The sequence below is a fragment of the Amblyomma mixtum genome, chromosome 5 (genome assembly GCF_055824585.1).
Source record: "Amblyomma mixtum isolate Tamu chromosome 5, ASM5582458v1, whole genome shotgun sequence".
Lineage (NCBI taxonomy): Eukaryota > Metazoa > Arthropoda > Arachnida > Ixodida > Ixodidae > Amblyomma > Amblyomma mixtum.
In genome coordinates, this window is record NC_143016.1 from 104,666,289 (window position 1) to 104,681,510 (window position 15,222).

General features: G+C 45.7%; 1 protein-coding gene across 1 annotated transcript; it reads left to right on the top strand.

Moving 5' to 3' along the window:
* Positions 1-347: 347 nt before the first annotated feature.
* LOC149343249 (tissue alpha-L-fucosidase-like) lies at positions 348-5,185 on the top strand. The gene is made up of 2 exons (XM_089545789.1): positions 348-1,116; positions 3,556-5,185. The coding sequence occupies exons 1-2, from the start codon at positions 497-499 to the stop codon at positions 4,310-4,312; spliced, it is 1,377 nt and encodes a 458-aa protein (XP_089401915.1). The 5' UTR covers positions 348-496; the 3' UTR covers positions 4,313-5,185.
* The last annotated feature ends 10,037 nt before the right edge of the window (positions 5,186-15,222 follow it).

Here is a 15,222-nt window from a genome sequence, read left to right on the forward strand (position 1 = left end):
GAAACCAGTATGTGGGCCTGCGGATTCTCGTGTGCGATATAAAATGTGGTCGATGCTGACATAACCTGGTTGATGATCTTAAACCCTGACTTAAGTTCCGCGCGATGCCAATGATGTAACATGGCTTATATGCGAAAAAGGGAGAAATCTCGGCGGACAAGGAACCTAGGTGTGAAAAAATGCTTCTGATATCTCTAAGAGCAGTTATCTGCGGAGACAGAGGACGGTACGTAGTATCACTTTCAAGGCCCAGTTGCAAACGGTTGCGCTGTTTCTTCTCGTGCTGTGCTATCTTAATGGCCTTAGCCGCAGGCAACGCAACAGCCTCGGTGGGGCAATGTTCCTGCGGTGACTTCCTCGTATCGCTTGCGTCTGCGGCCGCGCGGCTGCGCGGGTGTCAGACTTCCCAAGCGATGACACGTCATGGTTCTGAAGGGAGTACAGTGGACGACTCCTTGTAAATCAGTTGTCTGAGTTCCACCTCTGCTACCGTACCATGCGTTTCCTTCCGTTAGCGTGCGCCTCGCTCCTCGCACTGGTCACCCCGTCCTTCACTCGATACGAGCCCAACTGGGAGTCGCTGGATGCCAGACCGATTCCGGAATGGTACCAAGATGCCAAGATCGGCATCTACGTCCACTGGGGCGTCTACTCGGTGCCCAGTTTCGGCAACGAGTGGTTCTGGTGGGACTGGCAAGGGAAGAATTCTCCGTCCTATCAAAAATTCGTAGAACGAAACTACGGCACTGATTTCACGTACCCCGAATTTGCGGCCAAATTCAAGGCTCAGTTTTTCGACCCGGACCGCTGGGCGGAGCTCTTCGAGAGGGCAGGCGCACGCTACGTGGTCCTCACTAGCAAGCACCACGAAGGCTTCGCGCTCTGGCCGTCCAAAGTGTCCTGGAACTGGAACGCCAAGGACGTCGGGCCACGGCGCGACCTGGTCGGAGATCTCGCGCAAGCCGTGAGGAAAAAGGATGGCATCCGTTTCGGCTTGTACTACGCGCAGTTCGAGTGGTTCAATCCGCTGTACCTCGCTGACAAGGCATCGGATTTCAAGACGAACAATTTCGTCGCACGGAAGACAATGCCCGAGCTCTTCGAATTAGTTACGCAGTAAGTACACATATTTTTTGCTTTTTTTAGCTTGTTTTCTATTGCTTTTTTCGTCCGGGATGCAAGGCGAGAATACTGTTAAGGCCAGATAGAAAAATTAAATTGGTGTTATCGGTCATAATTTTTTATGCCTATAAGTGAGAGCTAGTTTACATTACTTGCCTTGTGTGACGGGTATGGCAATAAGTGAATATTGATACGATTTATTGGAATATTAAAAAAAAAATTTTACAAGCTGGTTCAAATTGTTCAGTGTGGCCAATCGTTCCATATAAGTGAAAAGCAGTACTGGTTGCAGGCAGTTTTATGGTTTCTGCAAAGCTCTACTTCCGCCGGCGTGTGCCTGGACTCACGCTTTATATTTACAAATGTGACATTTCAGTGCGCTGTTTAATAGTAAAACATTGCTAGTGGAAGTCTGGAATACTTGGATGGGAACCTGTTGCGGTGGATAATAGCCGCAGTCTTCAGCTTAATATTCTCCCAACAGCGCGCGTATCTAGTAAACGTGAACTAATGTGATCTGATCCTTTGCAAGGAGGATAGGCAGCGATCTCGTTGCTATAAATAAACGAAGAAATAAGCTGAAGAGGTAAACAGATAGGAAATTGCGGGAATGTTTGTGCGTAGTAAAAAGCAGGTGAGTGAAAAGCACCGGTGTTATGATACTACCAAACTGACGAATTTGCTAAATACCTATCTTCACTGGCCCTAGTGCGCTCTCGTAATCTTTTTGCGGGGATAGCTGGTGCTTCATTCTCTTGGGTAAAAATTAGCGCAACATAAAAACGTTTACAGCAGATAAAGACTGGACAAAGCGCTTTTGACAACTGGTTCTTCTACTGAAGGAGACAGATTATTTAGCCAGGCAGTCACAACGCCCATCAGGTGCAGATAAAATCAGAAAGATGTATGGGGACATAAATGCGATCAAAGGAACAGGAAAAAAGACTAAAAATGATAAAAGCAAGCGAATAATTCTTAAAACTTAACACTAATACGTACAGTTTTTCACAAAAGTAACCAAGCTGCACGGTTTGCTACTCACTAGTATATTAAAACTATTATGCAAGCCCTCAAACACTGAATCTCTGTATGGTAAGGAGAACCCCTGCATTCCCCTTCAAATAACTATTCGATATTAACGGAAGCCGTAAGGGCTCTACTGTATGAATGAGAAGCAAACCATACAGCCTGGTTACTTTTGGTAAAGACTGTACGTGGTCTAATGGGCGAAAGAAACATGTTGCAGTAGATGATGATTGGAAGGTAGAGGGCTTGATGACGTCGTGCAAGTTTCCTCACGAAAGCCATTCCCGAAAACTTCAAGCAACCCTTGCAGTGTAGCGGTTGATTTGAACCCGTTCTGTTCTCGATGAAGCAGTCATATTTCCTCGAGCGCTCATTCAAACATCGTCCTATATACATAGGTCAAACGGTCATTACGTTACATAGGTAATCAGTCGAAACGAGTGGCCATGTGCGAGCTTACTGGGTATGAAATTAAAGCGAAGTGTACATTCTCGAAGAATGCGATGAAGGGCTAGTTCGTGCGGCATTATAAAGAACAAGAACTGCGCGAAAAGGAGGCGAGAAGAGAGAAGAAGGACACGGGACGAACGCAATTTTTTTTTGTTCCACGAAGGAAAGGGTACACAGAAGAGAGCCCCATGTTGAAGAAATGAAATCTAGAAGAGTGTGTGTGGTTGGTGTGACTTATAAAAAAACAAGAACTGCGCGAAAAAGAAGAATAAAGTAAATGACGGCACCCACCGCGGTAGGTCAATAGTTAGGGAGCTCGTGTACTGAGCCCGAGTTCCTGGGTTCGAACCCGGCCGCGGCGGTCGTGTTTCGATGGAGGCTAAGCGCAAAAGGCGCCCGTGTGCTGTGTAATGTCAGTGCACATCAAAGATCCCCAAGTGGTCGAAATTATTCCTGAAACCTCCACTACGGCATCTCTTTGTTCCTCTCTTCCTTCACTGCCTCCTTTGTCCCTTCTCTTACAGCGCGATTCAGATGTCCATCGAGATGTGAGAAAGATACTGCTCAATTTCCTTTCTTCAAAGACCAATTTTCTATTTCGAAACGGACGGGACAAGAAAGAAGACAAACAGGGAAAGAAGCGCTCCTCCCGTGTTCTTCTTTGTGCAGTTCTTGCTTTTATAATGTCCTACAGTCTCCCTTAGAGAAACTACCGCTTGATTAATGCGGGGCGAATGGTCACAGCTTACTTTCTTCAATATGACACGGGAGCATCAAGCAATCTCGCAGTTACTTTTTTTTTAAGATACCAACTGCCCACAGTGCTTTTTTAGAATGTCACATTTCTGCACAGTTTCAAATTCCGCAAACATGTTCAGTGCGAACGTATTAAAAGAAATTGGCAATGTGCAGCCCATACGTAAGCCTGTTCTGACAGTAATCTTGCGCCAAACGCAGATACCATCCCGACGTCATCTGGTCATCCGGCTACTTAGAGGCCCCGGACACCTATTGGAATAGCACACAGTTCCTCGCCTGGCTCTACAACGACAGTCCCGTCCGCGACACGGTCGTGGTAAACGATGTTTGGGGAATTGGAACCGGTTGCAAACACGGAGGCTACTATACCTGCTCCCCAACAACAGGCAACCGCTTCATGCACAAGTGGGAGCGTACCATGAGTATCGACAAGCAATCGTGGAGCTACCGCAGAAACGCCCATCTCAGCGACTACCGCACCATAGAGGAACTGATCGCCGAACTCGCCTCTACCGTAAGCCAGAACGGAAACTTGCTCCTCAACGTGGGACCAACTCGCGATGGGGTGATACCGCCCGTGTTCGAAGAGCGCCTCACGCAGCTCGGAACCTGGCTCGGTGTGAATGGAGAAGCTATCTACGGATCCCGGCCGTGGAAGCACCAGAGTGACAGGATCACTCCCGGAGTGTGGTACACGTCCAAGAACGAGATGGTCTACGCGATAGTCCTGAAATGGCCTGAAAACAACCTGCTCACCCTTGGGTCGCTTTCACTGAGCGACGATGCTACGGTCACAATACTCGGCTTGGATAGTTCCGACCCGACTTCATTGAAAACCGTGGTTCTTCTCCGCGGTGGTAATAGGGGTGCAACTATGATTTTACTCCCACCGCTGACCCCGGATCTCTTGCCCACGCCTTGGGCTTTCGTGCTCAGAATCAATGGCGCGTTGTAGCGCACCCAAGGTTCGCGCCGAGAATGTTCTCTCTGGGTTCAATGCATAGCTTTAAAGCCGGGTCAACACCAGAAGCAAGAGCGCTAAAACCACGCTACGTGACCAATAGAATAAAACATAATGAACAGCAAACAACGGTGCACGTCGTTTCGACGTATAATATTTTCTGAAAAGTGTGAACTTTGCCTTAGGCGAAACACTCTGAATCGCAAGAAGGTTTGCATCCAAACTTTAGAAACAATATATGATGTACATTACTTAGAAGATGACGAGATTGAGACGTTTAGATTCAGTGTACTAGAAGCAAAAGAGCAACTGCATGTAACATTAGGAAAGTTACGGGGTTTTGAAAGTCAGACAGTGTTTTGTAAAATGCTGTCTTTCATTTGCACATGTTAACTCAAAAGTTAGAAATCTTCCTTGGTGCACAGTTGAACAAAGAAGCAAAAACCAGACTGAAAGCAAATAATTTTTCAGAAACACACCGTCTCTTAACTGGAATCCCAGCATCTTGCTGCGCTGCCAAGTTCACTGGGCAAACATTCGGCCCGCGCCGCCTCTGGTCAAGCCTACACGGAAGTCGTACTTTTCAGATAGTCAAATGCTTCATAAACTTTTGGCCCTGGGCGCTCATAAGGTAAGAAGTGTACATAACTGAAGAGTTTGCGCGTTGAACCCCCGCTTCAGTTATAACTTATATATGTGTTTGTATGTTATTTCTCCACAGTTTAGTCACCAGTTTCTGCCGAAAAGGATAAAGTTAGTCTTATAAAGTTATTTTGTCTTTTCGACTACATTACTTAATCTCAAGATCTAATTTTAAATCAAAGCCGCTCACTCCGCTTTTAAAAAAATGTACTTAGGATCCTTCGATTTCGGATTATTGGTTTTTAGGTTTGGTATTCGGGACCTAAACCGGGTTCTCTTTTTTGAGATCAAATTAGAGAAGAGAACGGGATATTGAGGAAAACATTTGAGAATTCGGCTTTTAAACCTGTTTGTATTTTTCAGCAAAAATACTTAACTATTCTCACATGTTTTTGTCGTAAGCGATCAAATGCTCGCTTCTTTTGGTAATTACATGAACAACTTATAAATGGTAGCTAGAACCATGAAATTGATCATCGAGTCACATATATTTGTAGCTGAACCTCGTTGCAACGAAATTCGAAGTACCACGTGATTTCTTAATTAGCTATAGCCATTGTTTTGTTTATCGGTACGTTACATTGTTTGCAACTGACGCATGCCAACGGACTTACTTGCCACTGTAGATACCGAAGAAAACATAACTGGCGGTTAATGTGCCGCGGATGTTCTGCAGTTCACATTCTGCAGTTCACATTTATTTCCCTTTCATACATCTGGCAGCTATGCATGCTTGAGAGAGAGAGAGAGAGCCTACGTGCGTTTCGGGCGCCTACAACACAACGCACATAGCGCCCACCGTGTGGGCACTCTGTGGGTATACGTGCAAGAACAGAATATTCCAGCCTGGCCAACGCGAGCCCGTTTCTTTTTTCGTACGCTTGAGTTTCAGTGCGTACAAAAAGCGTCTGGGAGGAAAAATGTTATCTTGCAAAATTTCACTTTGTTTTGTAGGTGCCGAAGCCGATATGGGCTGCTGTAAAAAAGGGCGCGCGGCGGTAAATATGTGTCGAGACCCGTTTTGATTTGCTTTGTCGCAGAGGTCACAAGCATGCGGGCCACGGCACTTCTTCGCGTGGAAGGAATGTATTCTGGAGAACGCGTGCGATAGGAGAAAGGCTTTGATGATTGCCGCCTTCTATCCAAAGGAAATTGTTTGGCGCTATCCTATTCCGCCGCTTGCATGTCGAGCATTCTTAGACAAACATTTTCAGTATTACAACATTGTAATTTACTGTTGTGAAAATATTTAAATTAATCGTTCATTGTTCAGAAATTTAGAAGATCTTTCTTTTGCAGCGTTTCCATCACTCGCACCGAACAGTTAAGACTGCTATTTAGAACCAATGGGAAAGGCTTATGACGAAAGAAAAAAGGTTAATAGCAAAAAAAAAAAAATGGAAGCTTGCCGTCGGGAGACCTACGAATATATTGATCGTTACAGTGAAATCTTTCAATATTTGAAAATTTTGTTCATAAATTCTTTCCCGTTGAAAAATATGTTTGTCGAGGATTGCTCGGTATAACACCGTCAAACCCAAAAAGTGTACTGCCAAAAGGTTTTAACCATGTGAGCATACTCAGAAAACATAAACTAAGCACCCCGTAGAAGCACAGCGGACTTGCATTGTGCGGTGTGCAGCTAGTAGGTTGGAGAACGGAGGAACCGCAGTGACCTTAAAAAAACTATGTCGAGGAGCAGCGTGGCGCAGGATGCCTAGCGCACTGCACAGCGTGCCTTCGTTCTGCCAGCTACGTACCCAATTTTCAGCGAAGAAGCAAGCGCCAAAGTCAAACCACGCGCCGAAGCTGGCGTATCGTCCAGACAAACGGCTCATGTCAAAGCCCGCATGAGGCCTTATAAGCTTTCCGCATATTTTTTTTGTGCTGCTTGGCCGAGCACGTTATGCTCAGTGATTCAGATTTGCCACATAATTTATGGAAGTAGTCGGCACCGTTAAAAACTTACACAGTGCAAAATGGCCAGTGGATTTGATTGAAAGTCTGCTATATCCGTTTGTCAGCGTCAGCGAGTTGGGACTCGCCTTTGGTGGAAACATCAGCATCTCAGATCTTTTTGGCGTAAGTGCTTATTCCAGAATTCTGAAGTGCGAGTCGGCTCTTCACCTTAACTAAATGATGATACGAGCAATCATTCAATGGGAAAGCAGCTTGTTCACTCGTCTATGAGTGTACCAATAGGTTTATCGCATCTGAAGGAGCAGATGATTTCGCATACTTGGCTGTAAATGCCAAAATTGTTTGCTGTAGCGCCAGTGTAATTTTATGCCAGTTGATATTTATCGTGTTGGTAAACAAATATCGGTTGGTAATTGTCACACTACTATTATTACCATGTAACTATCGGTTGGTGAGAGATTGAGAGACTCTGCTAACAAAACAGGACGGCTTATAGCAGGAATTCGGGACGTATATACGCAAGAAAGAATCTGTGTATTCCAAACTTACATGTCAGTGTACCAGAACCCCAGGAGGCGAAACTACTATCCATCGTAGGCCCTCGCAATCCACATGAGTCTCGATCATCCGAACGGTTAGCGAAGTTGCCTGTAGAGCCATACGTTGCAGCATCTCCCCCCCCCCCCCCCCCCTTGTTCACAAAAAGCCCTGAAACAGCGCTTAGAAACACAACAGCACTTCAGCGTCACAATCGAGCAGATTCCTGGTTACTACACGCTTGCAGGGAATAAATAGGCACGTGCCTTGACCTGAGGTCCATTCTTCCCATGGCCGCTAGATATGACTCTGAAACACAGCTAAACTTTCTTTAGAAACAGCGCCGGGCTATTCCCGTAAGCAGCGACTCAGCCGGTGCACGCTGCGAGCGCCCTACCCTTCCCTATCACGCCATGACTGCATGCATTGGCGAGGCTGTCAGACTGACTGGTTAGCCACCATCCCATATATGCCCTACACCACGAACTACTACTCCGAAGCTAGCTCCAAAAATATAGAGGAGCCGCCGCGGTGGCTCAGTAGTTATGACGCTCGGCAGCTTACCTGAAAATCGTGGCTTCAACCCTTTTCGTGGCGGTCGCATTTTCGTTGGAGACGAAATGCTAGAGACACTAGTACTATGCAATGTCAGTGCAAGTTGAAGAACCCGAGGTGGTCGAAGTCTGCCGGAGCCCATCCCTACAGCGTCCCTCTTAGCCTTGTTCACTTTGGGGCATTCAACCCCTTGAAGCCAAACCAAACCAAAAACAGAGGGAGTACTCTGATGACACTTAAACACGCTAGGACTTGGTCAATTATAAAAGCAATCTCGCTTATTCTCTGTCTTACACAGTGATCAGCTGCATTTTAGCTGTGCTGTAAGACTCCGAACTCACGATATAATTACACAATATTTAAATTTCCTCATATCACTGGCTGGTGCAATGACATACTATGGCGAAGCTTTGCAATGTTGTTTTTTATGTTCGTTGTTGGAAGGCGCCGGCACGCGGCCTGGTCATTTTCTTTGTCACGTGAGAGGCGACGACATTTGTCTGGAATGGCTGCAGTCGCACGCTGCTGGTTCTGTGGTCTTCAAGATTGTCGATTATGCTGTAGGCGTCCAACCTCAAAGGTTAGTCGTCGCCTTTAAATGAGTGCGGCTGATAGGAGAACAATTCTTATCTTTTAAAATTCCTAAGCGCACCTGTTTTTTCAATCACCGCCATAACGTTTTATTGCTTGCGGGTACAAAATCACAACAGCATCGTTATTAGTACTCGTCCTGTCTCCTTCTATGTCTTTGTCCTAGTTTTATGCGCTAGTCTTATAACTAACTAAGCCCCCCCCATGGCTGGAATGTGAGGTAAAACCTGTTTTCTAAGGTCTCCCATGATATCATCTATGCTGCACACGAGGCTATGAGGGACGCCGTAGTGAAGGGCTTCGGATAATTTCGACCACCTGACGTTCTTTAACGAGCACTGAAATAGCACAGTACACGAATGTCTAACGTTTCGCTTCCATACCGCCACGGACCGCCACGGACCGCCACGGACCGCCACGGACCGCCACGGACCGCCACGGACCGCCACGGACCGCCACGGACCGCCACGGACCGCCACGGTCTGCCACGGACGGAATCGAACCCGCGTTTTTCTGGTCAGCAGCCCAGCACCATGTGCACTGAGCCAGCGCGGTGGCCAAAATTTAATTGTTCTAGCTATTAGCGCAGCCAGTTTCGCAAATAATGCGAATTTTGCTAGCAAATTTTTGGCAAGAATGTTACACTTAAGGTATTGGGAACTGGTTTTGTAAACATTCTTTGAATGTCGGAGCACTTGTTTATCGAAATCCTATTAGGCAGCTACTGCCAGTTTTTAATTTTTTTTCTGCAGAAATAACAAAGATCTAGAAGGGAACGACAATATGACCAACTATGACTTGCTCGAAACCACTACCGGGACACAAAGAAAGCAGCTAATTTCGAGCAAAAGACACACTTGAGAAAGAAAAGGAACACACAGGACGAAACTCTGAATGGTTGAAAAGCAACTATCCTATCAGTTAACTCTTCTGAACCCAGATGAGCTCCGATATTTCCCTACCGCAAAATGTAGACGTAGAGCGAGACATTTCAGCAGTGAACTACATTGGAATTTGCGGTGATCACTCATCCGTTGTGACCCAAATGTGTCCTTGAATTGTGTAGATCGACCTCAGATCGTCACAAAAAATATCTGCGCACCCCTCTCGCTCCGCAAAAGAAAAAAAGAGAATTCAGTGACGAGGGTTGGCGTTCGCAAAGTCGGGTGCTTATATGTTCGACGTTACACTACCCTTTGCAGCCCCTTTAAAATTCGTCCACGCTTCCATTATGCTAGTGCAATGGTAGCGCCACTGGAGGTCAACGCACGCTTGGAAAGCACACGGGAGCCGTGTATAATGCGAGCGAAATCTCCGCGCCTGGCCTTCAGTTGCAGTTATATATAACGAAAAGTTCACCTACTCTTCCAGTGTACGAACATGCACGCGCACAGTGCTGTGCGCGCTGCATACTGCCCGTAGCAGCCGACAGACCGCTACTATTCTTACGCAGTTCGCTCGCACGCGTGAATCGAGGAACCAAATATACAAAGGAGCAGCGCAAGGCCTAAGAACCACGAGACTAGATGACAACCAAAACTCCGCAATAATGCAGTGATGGATGGTTCACATCGAATGACGGCGTTCGCGTGGCTCCCGCGAAGCGGTGAAGTTCATCCATCACACGAGCAAACTTTGCTCCATAGATAGACATCTATCTTTTCTTTTGAACGATATCCAGGGCTTTAAACTTGGGTTGGACGTAGCTGGCTGGCCACCCGAGCATTTTATGGTCTACGTGGGGGATTGAAAGACCACGATAAAACGTTAATGCTGCGGCCCGAGACAGGAGCGCAAAATAGAAGAATTTTAGTGACTAAGTTCGAAGCTATTCAACTGCTGCAAACGCTGCAAGCTGGTTCATCACAGTGGGAACCTGCGGTTGTGCTTGCCACAACCGAGAATAGCTCTTACGACAGGAAGGGGGGGTATGTGGCTGAGTTGTGTCGACGGAAGAGCTTTACCATCCCTGCTGGTTAATTTTGAGTAGGCATAAAGCGGTGAGTGGTATAAATATCAACCTCATCGAGAACAACGCCATCATCATGATCATCCGCGTTGTGAACTTTGCGTCATATGCAAACTGGAGGCGACATTCAGACAGAAGGGCTTTGGAGACTGTCCATGTATCTCGTCCAGCTCAATGGATTCTAGAAGACGTCCTATTCGGTCTAATTTGTTTACGCAAGCGGTCTCAACGACGCCCCAAGGACAAGGATTGCAGCCTTTGCTAAAAATATATAGCTCAACAGGCTCCTTTCCAAAAGTGTAGCGGGCTTCTCCAGCGAATTTGTTAGTCTTCCTAAGCTTGAAACATGGGAAGACGCGAGTTCCTCCTGCCTTGGAAAAATTAGGGTAACTTAAAATGCAAAACGTGGCGTACTACAAGGCTCAGAAGAGAGCCCTATTGGCTGTGCATCTTTCACAAAACTGTACACTCGCAATTAAATGCTGGTTATGTTAGGAGTGCGAAGAATGCACTGAGGGCTCAACTTGATACCGGCGAGAGAAGGGAGGTGTAGGCTTGCGGCGTCTGCCATTTCTTTCCCACGGCTATTTGCATAAGATGTTAAACTGCGCTCTAGGGAATTCATTTTCTCGGCATACTTGGTGGCTTGAAAAGCGAGTGCACCTTTTTGCACAGAGACTGCATGCGAATTACCTTCGGTATGATTTGATGCCTCACGGCCATTGGAAGAAAATGCCTTGCGCAAGCGATTCGTAAAGCTATCAACAGTATATCGAATTCGTATTTTCACTTTCAGAAACTAATTCTCATCATTTCATAACGCATTGGGCATAAATAAACTATTCATTTCACCAATTAACAACAGGTTCAACACCCCATTATTTGTTAAGTAAACGAGATTCTTTTCATAATTAAGCAGCTAAATCTGATGTCTTCCTAGAATCTGTTTCAGTGCAATATTTCTCAGCTGGCATATGTCAGTATTTGATGTCTATTGACACATTGCCCTTCGCTGGGCCCTGATATCATGCGTTCTTTTGTACGCCGGGCGAGCCCTGACCCACAAAACACTTGAAGGCAGCAGTCGTCAGATCTAGACCCCACCAACTGTATTCCCAAGAACATCCCGTTCTGTTCTCCATTTAAACTGATTGCTGAGCTGAAATTCACTCGAAGCTGCAAAACAATTTCGACATGTCAAAGCTCGATCTGCCTTGTCATTCAATTAGCACTAAGGTATTTGTTTGGGCTAGTCGGTACATTGTTAAAACTGAAGAACTGAAGCGCTGTGTTTGTCCCTTCCTTAGTCCTGTCTTCCGTGCGCTGTGCCTTCAGTTTTATTCAATTAGCCTTGGTTCATCGCCGCGCTCCAAATATAGCAGGAGCATCGAACTCCACTAATTTTTGTTCTAAATTCTTCCTTTTACATCCAGCTGCAAATATTTTTGCTTTTGAACCACCAACGTAAGATGTACGCAAGGGCACAAAATAATTTATCTTTTTGATGATCCTCCTAAATAATGAAACTTGCAAATTTAACTTCGACGCACCGGTAGACTGGAGATTAAAAAATATTGCTGAAACGCGCGCGGTAACTAAGTGGTATTAAGGAAAGGCTTCCCACTGTAAAAAAAATGGGTTCATGGGCAAGCTGGCCACCCCAACAACCTGCTAAAACCACGTTGGTAGCGATCGCTGCAACTCTGTTGTCCTCTTCCTGCGCGTACAGGGCCTAATATATTTTGTTACTAATACTGGCGACGAAGGTGCTCTCACAAGCAGGAAGGCCAATACATTGATAAGACAATGGCGATGGAAATTACAAAAATATAAAGAACTTGAAAACAGACTGCAACCCAACTGTTTATAGCCATGTTAAAAAACATCTCTGCGCTTACCTTAAAAATAGCGATAAAGAAACGGAAAAAAAACTGTCCCGAGAAAAGGTGCTAAAAAAAGTGAAAGGCAAAAAAAGGGGCCAAAAACCGTGAGCATGGAATAACACGAAGGTGAGCTCTAACTTTGCCCGACAAAGTGGAAAAGAAAAATACCTAATATGGAAAGCAGAAGCACAAAAGCATCACAAGAAACAGGAAATACACAAGAACAAAAACAAGGAAGTACCCTGAAATCCCGCTTAGGATGGTAACAGTTTGTTGAAAAGAATGGTTTTCTAACGCTTGCGTAATGTTTTTCGACTGGGATTAATGAATATGGAGCGAATTTCGATTCGTTTATAGTTTGCGGTAAGAAAAAATTTATTCCACATTCTTCGAGAATAGGTCGCTATCGCTTGTGTATACGCGAGAGATTGGTGGTGGTCCGAGTGTAAGACCAAGTGCAGGGTGCTTTGTGGTTAACGTGAGACATGCGGCTTGCTGGTGACACTGTCACGTGCACATAGGCTTGTAAAGTGTGCCCAATAAATACCGTTATATTATAGAAAGTTGTCCATCTCTAAAGTGATCTATAAAAAAATTCAGCGGGGCACTTTGTTGTCCGAAAGTCTGATGAGGCGAAAGCCTTTAGTACGGTGTCGCTGCTTGTGTCGCTGAGGTGGGGTTAAGATGTTAATTAGGTACAGAATTGTTTGTGAATCTCAAATGCTGGAAACACTGGAGGGCGTTTGGGAGGCATCCGTCCTATTCGACGCCTTTCTGTAAACACTCTCCAGCGTCCTAGACAAGGAGAACTACATATGCGTTGACATGTTGAAGAAAAAAGCAGGAAGTAGCGTAGCCATTAGCACGCTCGACTGCGGAACGGAAGGATGGTGGTTCGAATCTCATCGTCCACAAAGATTTTTTTTCTGCTCTGACAAGAAAAAGCGTGACACCTCTGCTTGACAACCTTCTGTCGACAACGATGAGGCATTAAAGGCTTTCGCCTAAATACACTTACGGCCATGCCATAACTGAAATCCGCTTCTATCAAAGTAGGTGAATATTTTGCCCTGCCTGGGGAATTTTCTGAAAAAAGCGAACGACGGAATTAAGTAAGGTTATTTTTCGAAGTTTTCAACGACATTGCCGCAAAGCTATCTGATGTTTATTTTTACATCTCCAGGGCTGCCGGAAGGCGTCTTTATCACTGTGTTTGCGACGCGAGATGCGACCAGATTTATCTCGAATTATCACGCCCATGCGGAACCGATTCTGCGCTGTTCGAGACTGTTGTGATTACTTTTCGCACCATATCTCGAAAGTTCTTTGTCAGCTTTAAATTTAGCTTTAAATAGAATGCACCGACAATGATCTTGAACGTAGAAAATGCCGCACGCAGTTCTAGTCCAATCTGGCGACTTCTGGAGAGGCAAAAAAATTGATAAGTCAGCGTGCCGATTGGGCTCACTGACAATCACTGACTTTTAGCACACAATAATGGCACTCGTGACGTCATAAGTTCCCTGTTTCCTCTCTCATCTTCACTGTAATATGTCACGCCGAGTGTGGAAAGGTAGATTATCGCCATCTGTGATCGAGTGTGACACACGCCCAACTACCTTGCATCACTTCCATCACCCCCCCCCCCCCTCCGTACTCACTCCCAGTGACTGTTCACTGCACCACTCTGCTCCAACCCTCGCAGAAAAAAAGCGTCTTTACGAAGAGTTCATTCACTATCATCGGCAAATCATGCCCGCCCAGCTGCCAATGTAAGCCGCATCACAACAGTACGTCATCTCGGGTAATAATTGTGCGATTTGAAATTATATGTAAAAACTTTTCTTTTCATGGTTACCTTTGCCGCGTGTCGTTTTCCTTGACTGTAGGCATTGTGTTTGGACTATTCCTCTAAATATTCGGTTACTGTGGTGAAAAAATAAATGCCTGAAAATCGCAGGGTGTCATCCCTGCACCTTCAATGGCTATGAAATCAGCACAAAACCAAAATAATTAGCCCATGTACACAGCGCGCTTCTTGAATTAAGGAAGACAATCAATACCAGAAAGGAGAAATGGGAAATAATCACTGCATCTCTAGTCTTAGTGTGACTATGTAGAATATATTCACCAGAAAAAATCTAGCTCCACTTTGAGCGGCAGGTTGTAAGCGTCAGATAACAAATGTAACATTCCGCCAGTTTCTTCGCAGTGTCGGGGTACAAGGAAATGAGGAAGCTGATTACGCAGCATGGTGAACCCCGAAATGTGTGTTAAAGGCAATGGAGCAATAGAGAGTTTTAGAATAGGGTCATCCTATCACTTTGGGGAATAGGGGAATAGCGGTACGCTACTGCGCATGCGCAGAACGCTAACGGCCCTTGGGTGTTTGGGTGAGCCGGCGACGCTAACGCTAAATCGGCGAAATGGCGTGCGCACCAACGCCGCCTTACGTTGGGTCAACATGGCGGCGCCCGTCGAAGCGGGGCCTCTCGCTTTATCATCGATCCGTCGCTGCCGCTACTCTGTGGCTCATGCTCACGGCGAACTAAAGTTGCACGATGCTTTCGCTTTGGCTGAAGTTGCCTGAACCTAAAAATTCGAGCTATAAAACATGCCAAATTTTCAGATTGCTTCCGTGTTTACAGAGCTGCTGCTAGGCTTAGCGAGTACGCGTCAATTGATGTCAGAAATTACGGGAGGTTCGAATTACTGATCTCCACAAACAGGTTTGCAATTTTGGTCCGAAAAAGAAATTACAAAGGATTGGCATCCTGGTAACACACTTTTCTCTTTTACGCAGTATA